At 37.9% G+C, this 14612-nt stretch overlaps 1 protein-coding gene across 1 annotated transcript in view; it reads left to right on the top strand.

The window, feature by feature from the left end:
- Nucleotides 1-9285, top strand: part of COL5A2 (collagen, type V, alpha 2) — a 102486-nt gene extending 93201 nt beyond the window's left edge. The window contains exons 48-54 of the mRNA XM_009995232.1: nt 701-808; nt 1372-1425; nt 2115-2222; nt 4341-4632; nt 5560-5747; nt 7625-7849; nt 8695-9285. Of these exons, the coding sequence (XP_009993534.1) occupies nt 701-808; nt 1372-1425; nt 2115-2222; nt 4341-4632; nt 5560-5747; nt 7625-7849; nt 8695-8841 (1122 nt within the window). The 3' untranslated portion in view covers nt 8842-9285. The remainder of the gene's footprint in view (nt 1-700; nt 809-1371; nt 1426-2114; nt 2223-4340; nt 4633-5559; nt 5748-7624; nt 7850-8694) is intronic.
- The last annotated feature ends 5327 nt before the right edge of the window (nt 9286-14612 follow it).

Below are 14612 nucleotides of genomic sequence, written 5' to 3'. Positions count from 1 at the left end.
GTTTATTGAGTGGTTAGTGATTATGATGCCATTGATAAAGTATTTGGAATCTAGCACTGAGAAATTTAGCATGTAATTTGGGCTGAGAAATATAGAATTGAAAGCAGAAGAAATGTTTTCCAGTGATTCTTGAATTAGTGTGAATAGTTTGAAACTAACAAAAATACCAAGAATGAAATAGTGACAGTAACAGATCCAAGCTATTTGTGCTGGGGAGCCTGAACACTGTTGTCTGTAGTCAGGGAATGTAACTTCAGTTGTACTTCAGTCATAGTGAAGGTGAAAGAACCTGTGAGAAGTGAAGAGGCAACATGGAGAATTTCATGCTGAAAATAGGTTTTATCCACAATATTTCAGTCTCAGTTACAAAAATAATCTGCAGTGTTCAGTAAGGCAAGGAAACATGTCAATCTTAATTTTTCATAATGTAAATTATTTAGCATCATAATTACAGGTTGTTGTTCTATTTTTTTTCCCTACTGTATTATGAATAGACTAATTAAGTATAGTTTTCTATAATTATTTACTTAGTCTCTGGTAAAAAAAATAAGATTCTTGGAGCTGCCCCAGCACCACCTTCTTTCTTGCTTTAGAAGTGAAGGAGGTCTGAATGCACTGTCTAAAAGGAAATGATGGATGTCTAAAAGGAATTGCTTTTTTTCCAGTTCAACATTTTACATTTCATCACTGGTATTTGCAGGGTCCCCAAGGACCTCGTGGTGACAAAGGTGACAATGGAGATCGAGGAGATAGGGGCCAGAAAGGACACAGGGGTTTCACTGGGCTTCAAGGTCTTCCTGGTCCTCCTGTAAGTTGTTCTGGTTTTACTATGATTTTATTTCTTTGATAGTTAAGTGATGTATCAGGAACACAGTTGTTTAAAATGGAAAAAAAAAAGCAAGCATGAGTTATTTTTTTCCCCACAAGTTGTTTGGGAGTGGCCTGGCTCTCTGTATTTGCTAGTCTTTTAAATGTAATTTTAGTGCAAGAGCTGAAAACTTTCAACATGCAGGAAAAGAGTAAAACAAAAAACCCAAAGCATCTTTCCACTTCATAATAGCACTGCCAGTTACTCTTCTGTAAGCCAATCTGATTCTCAATGACATGAAAGCAGGGCTTTCCTGTAGAAACAACTTTTTAATGTAGCCAAGCAGCAGTAAATTCTATTAATCTAAATTGTGATGACTTCTGTTACTCTGTGACAAGAGAGAACAACAGAATGGAAATGAATCCTGAGAGGGAAAGGTTCTACCTGGTCATGTGTATTACAGCCCTATTCATACAGAATTTGAGTGTATGACACACTAATTATTTAAAACTAAAGGAATATGCTTTAAATATCAGAATTATATTATAATTTCTTTTGTTTAGGGTCCTATTGGTGAACAGGGCAGTCCTGGCATTCCAGGCCCATTTGGTCCTCGGGTGAGTATAGTGTTTTTGGTTTAAGGTTTTTCTTGCTTGTTTCTTTCTTTCCACAATCAGATTTGTATTTCTCCTTCACTTTTATTTCAGTGGCTTTTATTGACTTCAGTGATGTGGTGATTACCTTGCTACCTTCTTCTAAGAGACATAACCTTGTTTAATTTAGTAAAGCTTTGGTATATAGCTAGATGAAAAGTTATAAAGTTTAGTTTAGAGTAACTACAGGTCTACAGTCTATTTTCACAGACACGTTTGCTACAGCTGACGCAAAGCTGTGCATGTGGCAGCTCTGCTAATTTCTATTCTTCTTTCATACCCTCATGTATGTCACTCACCCCAAAATAAAACAGGAATATGGTCTCTTGGATGTTCCCAAATGTAGGTGTACTGCAGCTACTCCAGTCTGTGTAGCACCTGGAACTGAACTGCTTTAAGTGGTTTAGGGAAAACTATAGAGCTGATCCAATCTATTATGGCTGAGGTAAATGACCTGAGAAGAACAGCGTTGAAGCTGCCTTCTTACTTCTAGGGAAGAAAAGAAAGGGTGTTTTTTTTATTAAAAAAAATAATTGCTGATAGCCATAAATTATTGGATTGCTCCCTGAAAAGATAGGACTTGGAAAGGGCGATTCTGTGTAACTTTCTTATTAAATGTTAAAATACATTCCTTCTTTCTCTACATTTTCTAGGGTCCTCCAGGTCCAGTTGGTCCTTCCGGTAAAGATGGAAGTCCAGGTCCACTTGGGCCAATTGGGCCTCCTGGTGTTAGAGGGAGTGTAGGAGAAGCTGGACCCGAGGTAAGTTGATGGGTAAAGGTTACCTTCAAATAATGAGATTTTTTTAGTCTATTACATTACTTTCTCAAACATCCATGAGCTGAAGACAAATTATGAGATTTGATAAAGCTTCTCCAATAAATAGCAAGGGTAACTGTGTATTGAAAGGAACCATTTCTGACTCATTTTCGTATTCCAGACTCGTGATGGTTCCAGTCTTATCCACCTGTGCTCTCTTTAGGCCAACCTGGGGCTACTTCTGCAGTTAGCTCACTGGATCCTGCTGGATCTGCAGTTAAACCTGGCTATTTGGCAAGCTGAATTCTCCAGCCGCAAGCCTAGGGAATAGGTCAGTTGGTGTATCTTGAACTAGCAGTAGTTCAAAGTCAGTAGCCCCACGAAGAGGGTACTAAATTATAACAGCTATGTGACTGATTGCCAGCAGCACATCCCATCATGCCATGCATTAAGGAAATCCTTTAATCACAGTGAAGAGCCCAGACTCGTAGCAGTCAGCTCAGTTGACCTGCAGCCTAATCTAAGGTTTACAGACTGTGAGCTGCTTTGCAACTAATGGAAAACATTTTGACTATTGTGGAGAAAGCCCTAAAGCTTTGCCAAATGCCCTAGTCATACTCCACATTTATCAGTTCACAGTACCCTAAGTTGTAAAACAAAAGTTATGCTATCCCAAGGTAGAGAAATTAGAAAATTAGAGGGCTCTAAGGAAAGGTTGATGTGCATGAAGGATTAAGACTGGTATTGATTATTTTGGGAAAAAAGTGGAAAAAGTGGAATAAAGGTGGAGTAAAATAATGAGCAAGACAAAGAACACATATTCTACTGCTTTTCTGTCATGTGAGCTGTGGTCTTTATCATGTGCTAATTTTCACCCTATTTCATTAGAATTTCTGTCAATTATTGGCATCTCCACTTCTGCTGAGGCACCAATGACTAGGGGATGGTAGAGCATAACAATACAGTGTGTATCCAGATCCTTCATGTGTGTAATGAGACAGTACAAGAAATACCACATACCAGTAACTTGAATTTTGCTTTCTGTGCTGGCTTTCATGCAACTGTGAATTGGAACCACAAAACAAGAAATAGAAGTTAAGATTTAATTTGTCAGAGGCAGCATGCATCAGTTTGGGTGTGTGCTCTGCAGTAAGCATCTGGAGCACTAGCTGAGAATTCTGAAGTAATTACTCTCAAAGGAAATCCCACATTCTGCTACACCATCTGATGCACCACAGCATCACACAAGGTGTTACAGGCTTTCTGCTGCCAAAAAAGATGGCAGAGCCTGTGGGTGGAGATTTGTTTATTGACAGATACATTCTGTTTCAAGACTCAGTTCCCTCCCCAAGTGTCACAGCTCAGGCTGACAGAAGGACCTCACAACCTGTCCTTCAGGAAAACACCTGCTCTGTCAAGTATGCACCTAATGTATATTCTGTATCACATACCCTTGCCCAGAAAACTCAGAACTGTGCAGGATAAATATAAAGATATTTCTAGTGTCAAGTTTTCTGTCCAGGCTTTACTAATTGAAAATGTGCCTGAAGCGACTCAGGGGAAGCAGGGATTTTAAATTACTCTGAAAATCACTTACAGCTGTTTGGAATTTTAAGAAATAAAATTATTAGGTAGGGATTTGAACAAGGAGGGAGAGATGGCTTAAAAAAATGGAATAAGGAGGCCATTCCTTGATGACTTTTCCCAGCTGTTAAGTCTGAAGTCAGGAGTAAGAAACAAGGTATTAAGAAAGGTAAGGAAAGCATGAAGCAGAGAGGATACCTCACATGCCATTCCGACCTCTTACCCCAGTTCTTGGAATGTGTCTGGAAGTGCTCAAGGCTAGGTTGGATGGGGCTTTGAGCAACCTGGTCTAGAGGGAGGAGGTGTCCCTGTCCATGGCAGGTATTTGGAACTAGATGATCTTTAAGGTCCTTTCCAACCCAAACCAGTCTATGATTCTATGAAATGTTAATTGTGTCTAAATTCTCCCTGTGCTCTCAAGTGATTGGCCATGAAGTTTTGTTTTTTTAAGTGACTGTCTTTGCTATAATTTTTAATTATATTTACTCTGCTGTGCCCTTGTTCCCTTTTCATTTAAAAAAACAAACAACAACTTAGGGTCCACCAGGTGATCCTGGCCCTCCTGGCCCTCCAGGACCTCCAGGCCATCTTACAGCTGCCATTGGTGACATTATGGGACACTATGACGATGCTATGGCAGATCCGCTGCCAGAGTTTACTGAAGATGAAGCAGCCCCAGATGACCACAACAAAACAGACCCAGGAGTCCATGCCACACTGAAGTCACTGAGCAGCCAGATTGAGACCATGCGCAGCCCAGATGGGTCAAAGAAACACCCAGCACGGACATGTGATGACCTGAAGCTGTGCCACCCATCCAAGAAAAGTGGTGCGTATCAACACACCATCTCCTCTACCTCCCTCTCTCTTACTGCCAGAAGGTACTTGGTCACTGGGAAAAAAAAGTGTATTACATATTTTGATGGTCTCCCTTGACATTCACCCTAGGAACTTGAAAACTTCTTGCCAATGAAGTACACATTCCAGTGCATCCCATACTTACTTATTCAGTAGTTACTGAGTTGAATTTTATAATGTGAAATATTTTATGCTACCATGAAACACTGTTTCTGAAAATGTTTTCATCACAGAGTACCACTTATGTGATGACAGAGCTAGGTTTGTACAGCAGTTGTGAATATCTGCATAGTAGCTATTAGATCAAAACATGACCTGTGGGCTGATAACCTGTGAGTGCTTTCCATCCAGAATTCTCTGCTGCTGATTCCAGTAGCAATTCATGGGTTGTGAGGTGCTAATGTGCCATTTAGGACTTGCCCTAATTTATATAGATTACTAGTGATAAACCAGAACAGACTGGAAGCCAGCAATAATTTGTGGCAGGCCTTACCAGCTTGTGCCCCGTTTTTGAAACTTTGCCTCCACCATCAACATTAGAAGGGGCTGCCATTGCTTCCTCATATGTCGGGAAAAATATCTTCTAGCCATTGTGTGCTTTTTATGCACTTGGAGCATCCAGGAGTTTTGTAGTGGATTCAGCCAACCCTAACCTTAAACAACTTCCAAGTCTGCATTCCCAAGTTTTTGAAATATTTGAAATACTGCTCAGATTGTATCTCGAAGTAACGATATAGTTTATATTGGACACACACATCAAAACATGCATCACAGTATGTGAAACACATGCCTGTTTTCCTTGTGTTTGGTACTGTCATGACATACCTGTGCTTATCTCTCCCCAGTTTTTTGAAGAACCTTAAGGATGATATTGAATAAATTTTTATCATCTTTGTAGGTGAATATTGGATTGATCCTAACCAGGGATGTGTTGAAGATGCTATAAAAGTATATTGCAACATGGATACTGGAGAGACCTGTATTTCTGCTAACCCATCTACCATACCACGTAAAACATGGTGGGCCAGCAGGTCATCTGATGTAAAACCCATTTGGTACGGCCTTGATATGAACAGGGGATCACAGGTAACTAAATATATTTAATGTCATGAATCAACATCTGTGAAACTGGTTTCCTTCTGGTTCAGAACTTCATCTGCTCTTCTGAGCAGATTCTGCTGCAGTCAGAACAGTATAATGATTGATTGACTGGCCTATATTCAGTTGGTGGTTATCATGCAGTAGCTGTAGGAAAGAGCTGGGAGAAACAATCCAAATGCATCTAAGGCAGGATTGGCTAGAAGTATAACATAGCTGGGAGAGGTTATTTCTCTTGATCCCAAAAACTCCAACAAGCAGTCTACTTAAGTTATTCACTCTCCTTGTCCTTTTTAAGGACTTTTGAAGTGTCCTTCTACACTATTGTGTAAGTAAAATCTCTGATGTTTTAATTGAATTATACTATTTTTTTTGAGAAAACTCTTTGCTAAACTCTGTTTAATTATGCAAAGCTTACTTTATAAATCCTCTCAGCCCATCAGTTTTTTGAAAAAGTATAATTGTTATGACATGGTTCAGAATGCTCCATGCCAAATGCATCAGTCTCCAGGCAGACAAAAATTCCACCCTTCGCTTTCTGTTGGGTTTTCCCTCTGCCGTAACTTTGGAAAGTATGCCAAATGATCCTGCCAAATAACAGAAGTTTATGCTATATATAAGGGTTATAATTAATTAACAAGCTTTTTCCATTGTTATTCCTAATTGATCAAATGAAAAGCACAGAAAATATCTCCAATCATTATTTCACAGCAAGTAATTAAATACCTTTAAAGTAAGTCTTTGCTGTGTAAAAATAGTGCTGTTATCAAGTGGATTCCTGATAACAGTTCAGACCTCCAGCAATTGAGAACAGATGTGATCTTGAGAACAGATGTGATCTTGATTGCTTTATTGAGTTGCCTTCACTTATTATTAAATCCAGGAGACCTTGCTGTGACCCAAGATATCACAGTTGAAGTTTAACTGCCTGCAGAGCTACCTGTAGGGTTTCTGTAAGTCAGATGCTCTTTGTAGAAAGAAGTTATCTTCAGGAATACTTTAATTGAAAATTTTATTTTTTTAAAATGCTGTTAGATTTTATAACTAACAGTATGATCTGTGAAATGGTTATATGCACTCCTTACAGATTCTAAATAATAAATTTGTCTGAGAGTTCTAAACAGAGATAACACAGGACAGTGTCAGTGCATAAGATTTTCTCTTCACAAGTTTCAGATAAATGTATACATTTTTAGTCATTCCTGACTGTTTTGTTTTGTTGTTGTTTGCTTGGGGTTTTTTTCTGTGTTGAAATGCTTTCACAAAGCACAAAGAAAATACCTGCACAGGTAGGGATATCTCAGGCAGTTAAAAATTTTTGTTACTGGTAGAAAAATTGCTCCCCTTTTTTCTAGAAACACTGGCACATGATAGAATATTTTTCAAACCTCTGTGTAATTTAATTGGTTAATAAATTCCTTATGCAAACCTATAGTTATTTTTTATATATTCAAACTTTCTGACTGTGACACCTCCAAATACAATACAAAGCCTACAGCAAACAGGCTGCTAGAGTTGCAGTATAGCAGGTACACTGTAAATGGGTTTTCTGTGCTTGACATTTGTTACCTCGTTTGAAGTTGTTTTAATGCACTATTTCTTACATAAGGTTCAGCTCCTACTGAATCCCTTCTTGAAAGAAGGTAGAGTTCATTCCAAAACTTGGAATGTCTGTGGAGACCCAGCTGCCTTTCAGTTGTTCAGCTGCAGAGCTTTAATAAACTTGGGTATTTTTAAAGATTTTATGTCACAGGGTCCTGCTAGTTGTGTCTGGGAAGTACAGTAATGACAGTTGTTTCTGAAATTCATGAACTCTTAATGAATTTTCGTGTACTGTATGTTGATCTGTTTCTTTACCTTCACAGTTTGTGTATGGGGATACAGCTGTCACTCAGATGACGTTCCTGCGCCTTCTATCAAAGGAAGCTGCCCAAAACATCACGTACCTTTGTAAAAACAGTGTTGGGTACATGGATGACCAGACGAAGAACCTGAAGAAAGCTGTGATTCTGAAAGGGGCCAATGACCTGGAGATTAAAGCGGAGGGAAACAGCCGGTTCAGATACACGGTGCTGCACGACAGCTGTTCTGTACGTTGGGGGCTTTGTCATTTGTTATGGAGAAAAAGGACTTTTGCCTTCTCACCATTTCAGTTTTTGCTTAGTTTATAAAATATTGGTAGAACTGGGTAATCAATATGCTGTAGAATTTCACCATGAATTGCAGAAGTAACAGATCAGATAGGTGTTTTACTACACTTCTGGCTTCAATAAGAGAAATCTGCACTATTTAGAGGGTGTTTACAAACTACCAGTTATTAGTGAGCATGCTGAGATACTTTGTGCCATTTTGCATTTCCCAGTATTTGTGCGTCTCTGTGTGGAACCACATACAGAGCTCAGATAACCTCAAGCATTTGTCTGCCACACGGGTAAGGCTACTGGAGGAAACTCATTGCTACTATGACTGAGTTAGAAAGGAAAATGTTCCCCCAAAAATTCATAGTGGGCATAAATGAGAGCTAGTAGTAACTTCTCTTTGTGATTTTTTTAGTATTCTTAGCCAAGTCCAAGAATTATTCTAAAATCAACCTGGCCCTTGAAATAAATCTAAAGAGTGCTCTCAGTGCTTTAAATAATGTAGCCTGAGATTGTGTGTGCAGGTGTGAATTGATGCCTACAGGAGAATTTCATAACATAAAGAAAAATCAGTTCAGCTTGTGGGGTCTGTTCATCAGTGTAAAAGCAAGATACAGACATTTTAAAATAACCGAGGTGCAGTAAAGGTGGGGTGAAGGGGGTACTGTGTTGCTCAGTCAGGATGCACTGGGATCCTTCTGAACTGTCAAGACTACTGACTAGCCAGCTAGAACTGGGCTGTTTCTGACATGAGCTCTGGCCTAAGTTTTTCTTTCTTTTCTTTCTTTTCACTCCAGAAACGTAACGGGAACGTGGGCAAGACTGTCTTTGAGTACAGAACACAGAACGTGGCACGCTTACCTGTCATAGATATTGCACCAGTGGACATTGGCAGTACTGACCAGGAATTTGGAATTGAAATTGGGCCAGTTTGCTTTGTGTAAGAGGAAGGGGGGATATTAACACACTACTCAGCAACAGCAGCAATTAAACACGTGAACTTTGATTGAAGTTAATCCTGAGACTCTTGAAGTAATGGCTGATACTGGATCAGCATTGTACATATAGTTCTTTTTAAATGCCCAGCCTCCTTTTGAATATTTATTTTATTTACAAACTTTCCGTTTTAAATGATTGAAACCAACTTTTTGGTACAACAGTAAATTTTAAGATGATTGATGACCACCTTTTAAAAGTAACATGAATCTTTTTGCTCACTTTTGTTTCAAAATCTTTTGAAATTTACAGGTATTAAAAATAGATAGTTTTAATGTGAGACTACGTAAGGCTCAAAGGATTATTTCTTTCGCTTGGATGCATACTGAATAACAGAAAAATAGAACACTTTTGTGAACCTTTGGCTATATTTCTCTCTTACCTACTCCCTCAACCTCAGTTTGTCTTCCTGTGGTTGCTAGTACGATAGCCATTAAAGGAAATGTGTCTTTTGTAGAAAAAAACCCCTCTTTAGACAAGATCATCTTAATTTGGCATTGTCTTTCTTGCACTTTCCTATGTAACAGTCTGCTCAGAAGAGTATTCCATAGCCATGATTAATTTATGAAGTAAAAATATTGTTGGGGTAAATATGAGTTTCAGTAGGGGTGTCCCATATCTTAAAATTTAAGGCCAGACTTGACTTGTCACAATGTATCTGTGTAATTCTATTAAATTACCCTTAACCTTCAAAATACATCTTAAACCAAATACTTGTTGATTTTTCCAATACTTGCCCATCTAAGAAGCCATTACATATCAAATTATACAGATGTGTTATATATGGTGCCAATTTATGTATGTTGCCAATCATTCACATGTATACCAGACCAATTGCTAATAAAATGAAACAGAATTTAGAAATTCATTTGTTTTAGCTGACATCCAGATATGCATCACCAGTAATTTCACTTACTGGCCTTAAGTTGTCAAGGCAAGCAAGTTCCATCATTTCTTAGCATGAGCTACCTCATCTCTGGAAGTTGGGATGCATTTCAGATTCCTGTTTTTGTGTTAGGTATTCAACGGTGCTATGCTTCTGTTCTTTCGAGAAAGGAGATAGGCAGGGCAAAAACAACAACAAAGTGATGGTGCTAAATGACTCTCTAGCAGGCTGATGAAATAAAGATGCCTAGTGTCCATGTCATTTTCAGAGCTTAGCTTATGGTGTTTGAGAGAACAATGTTACAGTGCATTTATTTGTTGGTCATACAGTATATAGAATGTTTTGTACCACTAACATGCTTTATTTTGTAAAGTATGTGGGTGCAAACTTACTTAGTGTTTTGTTTTTTTTTTTTTTCTTTATTACATCTGTGCTCTCCACTTTCTTGTTTGTTCCTTAAAAAAAAGAAAATAAACAGCTGGGGCCATCCCTAAAGAAAGTCATGCACATAGCTTTATTCATGTATCTTTGCAAAGCATTTAATTAAATACATGCTTCATGCTATGTAAGTGGTTTCCTTGTTGTAGAATTCCTTCCGCTGTGTCCCTGATCAGTTCATTTCCAGGAAATTAAATGTAATTGTGTTCTGTTGCTATTTGAATAACTCATTTACAAGTTATTCTCCCAAAGTATTTTACACATAGGAATATAAAGGTGTTATGTATAAAGCCCTCTTTGTGCCAGTTTTTACAAGATAGTTGTCGATTTGTATGGAATAGCCACCAGCAGTCCTATTGAAGCTACTTGACTTTTATTGTTTGAGACTCCAGAGAAAGAGAATTTTAAATCAAGACTGAACAAAATATGACTTAGCCAATTGCCAGTGCCCATATAAGTTATGGCTGATAGAAAAACGTTTCTGGATAAGCCATAAAGTTATGTTGTAGTAAAGCAGCAAAAAATTACATTCCTTCCCTCCTTTTGAAAGGGCAAGAGTTTTGCAGTTTTCAAGGTGGTCCCTATGCTTGTTTATACATGGAAGGTAGGACCTGGGAACAGGTCAGTTGACAGGTTCACACTGATGTTATCTGGTTGATTGTATTACCCTAGCAGGAACTCTTTCTTTTTAATAGCATAAAATAATTTGCATAAATGTGATTCAGCAGTTGGCTTATCCTATTGAATCCTTGAGAGATTTTAGATTATGTTCCTTTCACTGAATAATCTGAGGTGTAATGGCTCACTCCAAAACCCTCATGCAAAAGCAGATCTCCGGTGGTTCTGACCATTCCTCTACAGAACATCTATCCAGATGCACACAGTAACATTTGCACTATAGATGTATGTTTGAAAGCTATTTTTAATCTCCGATCTTAATCAGATGATTAGTATAATGATTAGTATAATGTTTTATGAGGTTGTTGAAGGAGAAGAGTATTTAATTATGAAGGATGCATTATTTGTTTTTCTTTTCAAGCCTTTCTCTGCATCTCTCTCCATGTGAAGCATGAAATGTTTCCTCAACCAGGTGCCTTGAGCACTGAAAAGGAGCTCACTAAAGTGTGAGCCCAGGAGACCTGAGTAGGTAACTGAGTCTTGTTATGCAAGTTGTTAGACATGATTTTTTTTCTTCCCTTGTCTAACTATATTTATATTAACATATAGCATATTAACACCCCTTTCTCAGTTTAAGCATTCCTCAAATTATTTTTGAATCTTTTTAAGTAGACAAAAAAAAAGGGTGGGGGGAATTTCACTGCTTTAAACTTAATTATCCAGGCCATGTAGCATACTGTAAATACAGTATTAGTATTAGTATTAAAACTGTAGATACAGTTTTAATTTCATGAATCTAGAATAAATGAGCTGATCATTTGCAAATGATTGATTAATTCAAAAAGTAGCATTAAGTAAATAACAGCTATTTATGATATTTAGCACAGTTCTTTATTACAAATGGCCTCAGAAATAGTTGAAAAGGCACTTTAGAGTGGATATGATAATATCATATCAGAGACTGCATTTAAATGAAATTAAATTTATAAGAGTTGGTTATTGCTATTGTTTTCCATAACTGACCTGTCCTCAGTGAGAAGTGAACCCCAGGACTGCCTGGAGATGACACCTTCTCTCTTTGTTTCTCAACACCAGTAGTGCAATAGTCTTGTGGCAACACTAAAATCTCATCTACCAGGTAAAATTCTGTTACTCACTGCTCATAATTTGGCACTTACTCTATGTTTACATCCCTGGTGAGGTCATGATGTGGTAGCTTAGCTTGACCTTTTAGACCAAAAAAAATTTGGTTATTTTAAAATTTGATTTTAACCAACTCCTCTGGATTTGTGAGTTCTGAAGGTGCTTTTACCATTCCTGTGCCACTGAAGTCGGTGTAGAAAATACCAAACTTTTTATGTAATTGCACAGCTGATCACAGACTTGGACAAGTATGAAAAGCAACAGCTTTGATCTATAAGGATATGAGGGGTTTTTAGCACTCATGTTTCACCTTCATGGCTTAGTTTTTATACAGCTGCCCAGCACAATCCGTTTTGGATTTCTTTTCTCAAGTGGTGTCTCCTAATACTGCCCACTTTTTTACAGTATATTTTACTTTCAGTTTGCTTTCAAGTTTAAACCTTGAAAGAATACATTCTTGAAGGGGACTTAAAAAATATGAAAGATCTTTGAAAGATCTTTCAGATATGATCATAATGCCTGGAAGGTTATGATAAATGTTGCCAGAAATGAAAATGTTTGTCTGCAAGCACAGTGAAGAAAGAATGGAGACTCAAGTATTGCAAAGCATATTCTTATTTTGCTATTGATTAGTTTCACCTTTATGTTAAATATATGACATTTTAAAGAGTTTAATCATGCCTTCTCCAAGGCTTTTTCTCTTATTCCTACTTGATATTTTTTCTTAATTTATTTTGTTCAGAAAGAAATACAGAGAATGTATCTGATCACAGTGCTACAGTTTTTGGATCAATCAGTTAAAGTGGCCAGTGGCTTAACTAGGCAATATTAATATTGATTTATTTACTGTATAATTAAGTAATCTTAACATTGTAAAAAGAAAAAAAATGTTCCTTCTGTGTTTCATAGAGGAGGCCAGGAGCTCTGAATGCCTATGTCAAATGTGCTGGTAGCCTCCCTGCTGCAGCAGAGCCTTCTTGCAGAGAGCTGTTTGTATGGAGCAGCTCTGGATGCTTACCATGTGAGATAAACAAGATTACATCCTCCCTGAATAGGAGGGGATTTTTAAATCCCAGTTTTGGATTTATGCTCAGTTTTAGAGTGACTATGAAGAGTTTACATTTAGGCTGAGTGTTTGCTCTTTTAAAAGTCTGGTGGAGCAGCTCAAGATGCATCTCCTCCACCCCCCTTCCCTGTAGACCTTGCAGTTTCCCTGCTGGTGTTGGTACTCCCCTCTCACTCAGTGGTTATTCTCTTGTCTCTGTGCATGAGAGCTTAAGGTCAAATATGATGGCCTCTCCCTCCCAAAAGCCTTCCTTGCCCATCTGTTAGCTTCCTTCTAGCTGTCCTCAATACTCAGCTCTAAGTTTTGGCTACTAAAAAGATTGTTAGAGTAGCAGGAGCACTACATGCAGTGGGAGAATGCATCAGGCAGCACAGAAAGATATGAAGGATTCTAGTCTATATTAATGTTTCTAGCATTAGAGCTAGAAACAACACAACCAAAGTGTATAAAACATGCCAAGCAAATAGAGAAGAATGAGAACAGAGTTCACCCCTCTGTGAAGGTAAGTAAAGGGTCTAAAAAGGGGTTAAGAGCAAAAAGTATTATTTTCCTTATTACTGTAGGACAAGAACCTCTAGGTTTCTTTTACGTCAGGTAGCTGCCTGAAATTGGGCAAAGTAGCTACTGGGCTGGTAAATCCTGTCATAATCTATGGATTTTTAAGTTGTTGTTTTGTTTTGGTTTTTTTCAGAAAATTAAGGCTATACTGAAGGTTTATTACTCACTAGGCAGTTGGTCTTGCTGAGAAAGGGTATTTATAAAAAGATCAGGATTCCAGAAAGATGGAGTAAAGCAATTGCAAAAGGGAAAAGCAGAACAAAATCACAAAATGGTTAGGGTTAGAAGGGACTTTGAAGATCATCTAGTTCCAACCCTCCTGCCATGGGCAAGGAACACCTCCCACTAGACCAGGGCTCAAAGCCCCATCCAACCTGGCATGTAAATGGAAATGTAGAAATGGTAATGGAAGAGAAAGAAATACTTCCTGCAAGTAGGCAAGTATCATAGAGAAAACAAGGTAAGAATTATAGTATCGGGCAATGATGGTGTTATAAAAAGATGTCATTACAAAAGGTGAAACAAAATCAAAAGTTCAGTAGCTGCAGTAGAAATGCCAAAAAAACCCTATGAACCCAAAGAGACAGTTGGCCTTACTGTTGTTCCTTGCTGTGAGATTGAGAATCCCTCTTTCAAAAAGCTCCAGCCTAAGGGTTATCTAAATAATATTTCATAATCATTATGATCTGATGTGTTGTCAGTATCAGAGAATAGTGCACTATCAATTGTTTATATTGCAAAATTGCTTCCTTGATTGAGGCATTTCTATCCATCCCCAGAAAAGGCTGCACCCTTGTTTAGAAGACTTCATGCAGAAAAAAACATGCAAGTTCATGTCTGATAAAGCTCCACAAAACTGGGGTTTTGCCTCAGTCAACTGAGTGAAAAACCTGGTTATAAGAAACCAATTAAAATAAACAAACATTCTTACAGTTCTAGAAACTTAAGCAGAATATTTTTACATATTTGGCAGGGAGCAGTCTTCCCTGCAACAAAGAAACATGACATTG

This window comes from Chaetura pelagica, unplaced genomic scaffold (genome assembly GCF_000747805.2).
Source record: "Chaetura pelagica isolate M959 unplaced genomic scaffold, ChaPel_1.0 scaffold33, whole genome shotgun sequence".
In the NCBI taxonomy this organism is placed as follows: Eukaryota; Metazoa; Chordata; class Aves; order Apodiformes; family Apodidae; genus Chaetura; species Chaetura pelagica.
The sequence above is the reverse complement of the archived record's forward strand: the minus strand, read 5'-3'. Positions and strand labels throughout refer to the sequence as shown.